This window comes from Opisthocomus hoazin, chromosome 3, assembly GCF_030867145.1.
Source record: "Opisthocomus hoazin isolate bOpiHoa1 chromosome 3, bOpiHoa1.hap1, whole genome shotgun sequence".
Lineage (NCBI taxonomy): Eukaryota > Metazoa > Chordata > Aves > Opisthocomiformes > Opisthocomidae > Opisthocomus > Opisthocomus hoazin.
The window spans coordinates 108,995,365-109,002,003 of NC_134416.1; the positions used below are offsets into that span (position 1 = coordinate 108,995,365).

General features: G+C 45.6%; 1 protein-coding gene across 5 annotated transcripts in view; it reads left to right on the forward strand.

Annotated features, from left to right (window-relative positions):
- Nucleotides 1–6,080, forward strand: part of ECI2 (enoyl-CoA delta isomerase 2) — a 30,397-nt gene extending 24,317 nt beyond the window's left edge. For all 5 annotated transcript variants that reach the window (XM_075417210.1, XM_075417212.1, XM_075417211.1 and 2 more), the window contains 3 exons: nt 1,955–2,044; nt 4,594–4,737; nt 5,556–6,080. In XM_075417210.1, the coding sequence (XP_075273325.1) occupies nt 1,955–2,044; nt 4,594–4,737; nt 5,556–5,711 (390 nt within the window). In that variant the 3' untranslated portion in view covers nt 5,712–6,080. The remainder of the gene's footprint in view (nt 1–1,954; nt 2,045–4,593; nt 4,738–5,555) is intronic.
- Nucleotides 6,081–6,639: the final 559 nt, after the last annotated feature.

A 6,639-nucleotide genomic window follows, 5' to 3' on the forward strand; every position in this document is an offset into this window, starting at 1 on the left:
GACCAGTTACACTAGCCTGTATCCTGGCAGATGTTGTCTAATCGTGTCTTACAATGCTGTAATTGTCACTTTCTTGCTAGAAACCTCCTGTTACAGTGAAAGCTGCATTGGCAGCTTGTGCCCTCTATGTGTATTGGTTCATATTTTTAAGTGGAAATAAAGGCAAGCATTTTGTCTTCCTTGCTTAAAGTTGATGTAAGTTGTCAAAACATAAAATTCTGTAATTCAGTTCTAACTTGCAATTAGGGTATTGTTTTTTATGATCTCATGGTGCTTTTCTGCCACAGGTTCTTTTTAATTTGCATAAAATTTGAGGAAATAAGATTCAGTGACTTCAACTTTTCAGGAGTAGAATAAACTTAGTGTGCATTCAGAAAGCAGAATGCACTTTACCTCTGAAGTAATTTGGGCTATGTATTTAGTAGCTGTTAGCGCAGATGTGTGTGTCTTTTCTGTGAAGATTTTTCACATGCAAATTAGTTTCTCTGAGCACTGTATTCAAATAAGGTAACTTCATCAATGGGGTTGTTCTGACAAGGGAGTTGAATTATACAGACAAAATCAGCTCTTAGATGCACTGAGAGAAGGAAGCAGTGTTACCAGATGATATTTAAAGACTGTCACGGTAACAGTGCAGATGTATTTCTGGCGAACTCTGTCACAGTAGAAGCTTTAAAATGCGAACTAATCATAGAATCATAGGTTGGAAAAGACTTCTAAGATCAAGTCCAGCCGTCACCCCAACACCACCATGCCTGCTACAGCACGTCCCGAAGTGCCACGTCTACACGTTTTCTGAAGCCCTCCAGGGATGGTGACTCCACCACTGCCCTGGGCAGCCTGTCCTAATGCCTGACCACTCTGTCAGTAAAGAAATTTTTGCTAGTATCCAATCTATACCTCCCTGATGCAACTTGAGGCCATTGCCTCTCGTCCCATCGCTAGTTACTTGGGAGAAGAGACCAACACCTGCCTCACTACAACCTTCTTTCAGGTAGTTGTAGAGAGCAGTAAGTTCTCCCCTCAGCCTCCTCTTCTCCAGACTAAACAGCCCCAGTTCCCTCAGCCACTCCTCGTAAGACTTGTTCTCCAGACCCCTCCCCAGCCTCATTGCCCTTCTCTGGACACGCTCCAGCACCTCAATGTCCTTCTTGTAGTGAGGGGCTCAAAACTGAACACAGTACTCCAGGTGCAGCCTCACCAGTGCCGAGTACAGGGGCACGATCCCCTCCCTACTCCTGCTGGCCACACTATTCCTGATACAACCCAGGATGCCATTGGCCTTCTTGGCCACCTGGGCACACTGCTGGCTCATGTTCAGCCGGCTGTTGACCAGCACCCCAAGGTCCTTTTCTGACAGGCCACTCCAGCCACTCCTCCCAAAGCCTGTAGTGTTGCATGGGGTTGTTGTGACCCAAGTGCAGGACTCAGCATTTGGCCTTGTTGAAACTCATACAAATGGCCTTGGCCCATCACTCCAGCCTGTCCAGGTCCCTCTGCAGAGCCTTCCTACCCTCTAGCAGATCGACACTCCCGCCCAGCTTGGTGTCATCTGCAAACTTACTGAGGGAGCACTCAATCCCCTCATTCAGATCATTGATAAAGATGTTAAACAAGACCGGACCCAACACTGAGCGCTGGGGCACCACTCATGACCGGCCGCCAGCTGGATTTAGCTCTGTTCACCACCACTCTGGGGGCTTGGCCATTCAGTCAGTTCTTTATCCAGTGAAGAGTACACCCATCCAAACCATGGGCAGCTAGTTTCTCCAGGAGGATGCTGTGGGGAAGTGTCAAAGGCCTCACTAAAGTCTGGGTAGACAAAATCCACAGCCTTTCCCTCATCCACCAGGCAGGTCACCTGGTCATAGAAAGTAAATCCTGGTACTTTAGTCCTGTGCTCTGTTGTGAGATTTGCTTTGTTTTGTTCTTTTGTTTTTGTTTTTTCCCCCAGGCTACGTTTCACAGCCCATTTAGTCAACTTGGACAGAGCCCAGAAGGATGTTCCTCTTACCTGTTTCCAAAAATCATGGGCTTAGCCAAGGTAAGAATGTCTGCGCTGTACATGAGATCATCAAACCTTTGTGTGCTGGTGTCCTGCAATTGTAAGAGCAGGTGGAGTCACAGCAAGAGTGCTCAAGGAAAGCTCCTGTTTGCATTTTTTGAACCAAAGATCAAGAAATGTAATGACAGTGTCAACACAGGTACCATAGCAGAGAAGTGCCATATTGTGATATTGATGAAAATTTTGACAATTTCTGTATGGCAAAAGGTTGTATCTTTCTTTCAGCAATGGAAGGGAATGATGTAAAGAAAGGTTAAAAAAAGAAAGTGTGAGCATCTTAAGAAATGTCTTGGTAGGCCGTCTTTTGCTCCCTTATCAGATAGTGTTGCAGTGGCTTCTGCCAATCCCATGGGAAACTGTTCTGTTCAGCCATTCCTCCAAATGCGAATATGAAACAACTCATTTATTCTTTATTTTGTTCTAATATATATTGATGTTCTGACCATACTCTTTATTTTTTCTGACTTCTCTAGAAATAAGGAAACTAAGTAACAGTAATTTTAAAAAAAATAATAAAGGAGAGTGCCCTGGTTGCCAAGAGAGCCAGTGGTACCCTGGTGTGCATTAAGATGAGTGTGGCCAGCAGGTCGAGGGAGGTTCTTCTTCCCCTCTACTCTGCCCTAGGGAGGACGCACCTGGAGTACTGTGTCCAGTTCTGAGCTCCCCAGTTCAAGAAAGATGAGGAGCTACTGGAGAGAGTCCAGCGGAGGGCTATGAGGATGAGGAGGGGACTGGAGCGTCTCTGCTACGAGGGGAGGCTGAGGGAGCTGGGCTTGTTCAGCCTGAAGAAAAGGCTGAGAAGGGACCTAATATATACTTACAAATATCTGAAGGGTGGGCGTCAGGAGGACGGGGCCAGGCTCTTTCCAGTGGTGCCCAGCAACAGGACAAGGGGCAATGGGCACAAACTGGAGCAGAGGAAGCTCCAGCTGAACATGAGTAAGAACTTCTTCCCTCTGAGGGTGACGGAGCCCTGGCCCAGGCTGCCCAGGGAGGCTGTGGAGTCTCCTTCTCTGGAGATATTCAAGACACGCCTGGACGCGGTCCTGTGCAGCCTGCTGTAGGTGACCCTGCTTCGGCGGGGGGATGCACTAGATGATCTCCAGAGGTCTCTTCCAACCTCGACCATTCTGTGAGAGACAGCAGAATCTACATTTTCTTTTGTTAGGACAGCATAACTACCTTTCTGCTTCTTCAGATATCCCGCAGAAAGAAAGCTGGATGGTTTTGGATACTGACATGATGATATGGCCTGTGTTCATGTAATGTATTTTTGTTGAGCAGCATTTAAATCTGCAAGCAGTAGACCAAGTGCTTCGTAACCATGTAAGTGTCAAGGGTGGTCTGTTCAGAGAGATGCAGCCTCCCAGTCCCTGTTCTGGAAATGTTGAAGTCACTGCAGGAAGTGAACAAGTTTATGATGAGGTAATTCTGGGTGACAACCTTGGAGCTCTGCTCAGAAAGACATGTAGATTCTTGGTGAACAACAGGAGCTGGAGGCCAGCCACTAGTGGTGTACCCTAGGGGTGGATACTGGGTCTAATACTTATTTAACCTCTTCTTTATGGCCCAGATCATGGGACTGAATACACCCTCAGCAGATGATGCAAAACTGAGAGGGACAGTTGATAGACCAGATATGTTGCCATTCAAAGGGACCTGGACAGGATGGAGAATTGGACAATTCATAGACTTCAGCAAAGGAAAAGGCAAAGTCCTGTACCTGGAAAGAAATAATCCCGTGCACCAGTGCACGCTGGGGGCTTGCTGGCAGGAAAGCAGCTTTGCAGCAAAGGACTTGTGCGTCCTGGTGGACACCAAGTTGTCCATGACCCAGCAACACACCTTTGCAGCAAAGGTGGCCAACGGTATCCTGGGTTGCATTAGAGTGTTGCCACCAGGTGGAGGGAGGTAATTCTTCCCCTCTGCTCAGCACGGGTGAGGCCACAGCTGGAGTGCTGTGTTCAGCTCGGGGCTCTGGCTACGAGAAGGACATGGACATCCTGGAGCAGGCCCAGCAAAGGGCCACAAAGAGGATTAAGGCACTGGAGCAGATTGCGTGTGAGGAGAGGCTGAGGGAGCTGGGACTGTTTTGCCTGGAGCAGGGAAGGCTTGAGGGAATCTTACCAATGTTTGCAAATACCTGATGGGAGGGTGTAAAGAAGATGGAGACAGATTCTTGTCAGTGATGCTCAGTGACAGGACAAGAGGAAAAGGGTACCGACTGATACACAGGACATTCAATCTGAATGTAAAAAAAAAAATTTATAGTGAGAGCGGTGAAACACGGGAACAGGTTGTGCAGAGGGGCTGTGAAGTCTTCATCCTTGGAGAGGCGTCTTCGTCCTTGGAGATACTCAAAACCCAACCCGACCTCATCCATTCTGTGATTCTGTGCTCTTTTTAGAGGGAAGACATTAAGGAGCGAGCGAGTAAAATAAATGTGACTTGGAAGCTTGTACCTTTTCTGTCAGATCACTCAAGTCTTGTGTCCCACTGAATCACGCTTTCTGCTTTTCTTTATATAGGCAAGTGAGGTTTTGCTTTTCAATAAAAAGCTGACTGCAGCAGAAGCTTGTGCCCAGGGACTTGTGACTGAAGTCTTCCCCGACAGGACTTTTCAGAAGGAAGTTTGGGCAAGATTGGAAGCTTATGCAAGCCTCCCCAAAAATGTCAGTATTTTAGATTTGTCTCCACCTTGTAAGCCTGTAGTGTTCCCAGTCCTTCTGCCAAACCTATCCTGTTGCTTGGTTTCACTTAATCCTTAACTGAAATAACAAGGCTCAATGTATTTTCTGTAAAGCGCAGATGTGTCCCTGTCCCTCTGCCGCTGGGAAACAAATACCTCTCTTCTGCCCTGGCTGAGTCTGAGCCAGTGCACTGTGCACAGAGCTTCAATGGCTGAAATGCCTTTAAAACTCATTAATCCGCTTGCAGTCTCTGTGTGCATGCCTTGGATGCCTTCTCTTAAATTTTTATTTTGGCAATACTTATGTTGAAGAGCCGTACCACTGGTTCTGCAGTATTAATTGTTCTGTGTGCACTGTGGGTGCTCGAGATGACACTGGGTGGCTTTACTTCTTGATGAAATCAATCATCCAGCTCACTAGTTCAGGTTTTCCAGAACGATTTGATTCACAGTGGTGTGATGTTACATTGGACAAGAGGAGTCACTCGTGCCAGCTGCTGATAGCGTAGGTTGCATTTTGCGCTGCAGACAGCTGAACAGGCTTCGCTTCTTATGCCCCATCTCCTCTGATCAGGAGCCCTTGGTGGACTGCTGTTTTGCCTCCCATGAACCTCCTCCACCTTATTAGCAGTATTAGTAATTAAAGGCAATAATTACTTCCAGCTAACAGGTTGACTAAAAGCTAAAATGTACAGTGTTAATACAACTCTGTTTGAATTCCATTGTGTTTATTGTGCTGTTTTCTAAAACGTTATGGTATAGAAAATGTAACTTCCTGATGTTCTTCTCTTTCTCCTCCAGTCCTTGGCAGCGTCAAAGCAACTGTTGCGAAGTATGGAAAAGGAGAAGCTCCATGCGGTCAACAGTAAAGAGTGTGAGGTCCTGCAGGAGAGGTGGTTGTCTGATGAGTGTGTAAATGCTATTGTCAGCTTCTTTCAGAAGAAATCAAAACTCTAATCTTCGCCAGCAGACTATTTCACCTTCTGGCAATAGCTTAATCTGCCCTTATTGTTACTAAACTTTGTCTTCACAGAATAATTCTTATACCTTTTGATGTGGTATATTTCTCTTCTGAGTACTGGGTTAAAACTGGTTCATAAAATTAATACAATGTTCTGTGCCTTGGATCCGTTACGGATATTTAGGTTGTGGAAACAGGTTCATTGTTCTGTAGGCAGCAGTGATGTTTCTGAATAATACTAAAGCAGACTGTCTTCCAAAAGAAGCAGCAGGCTCAATAGCAATATCTGAGTGTTTTTTTTCTTATTGATCTGTGGGGAAGGAAATACTGTATTAATGAAAAAATAAATAGAAATATTGAATTACTGTTGTGCTGATTCTTTCTCATTCTTTTAAACATCCTCAGTGAGAGGGGAAGTAGTTTCTGGAGGTGTATTAATACAGTAGTCTTACAAAAAGTGTTCACTTGACTGACTTGAATTAGCCTCGCCTTGTACATCTTAGCACTTGTTACATGAGAGTAATTGCTGCTGGGGCATCAGAGATCTGGCCTGACTTAGAACGTGAGAGAGACTTCTCTAACTGGAAGTAACTCTTCTTTTTTTCTTTTCAAGAACACATGCAAAGATGTTTGTTGTGAGCTTTATAGTTCTTAAATATAATTTGCCATTAATTGGTTCCTATTGCCCTTTTTCTGTGAAGAATCCCGTTAAAGACAGTATGACTTTTAACTCCAAAAGGGCTACAGTAGAATTAACAGAACAATTGTTTCTCAACAGAAAATTTCTCCACTGTTCATGGATGTCTTTGGGTGGAGAGCATACCAGGCGTTGCGGGGGACAGGGCCAGGCTGCAGGAAGTAGGTGGGCGTTTAGCTCATGCCAGCGAAAGGAGAGTGTGGAGGAGCAGCACTTACTCACCAAGA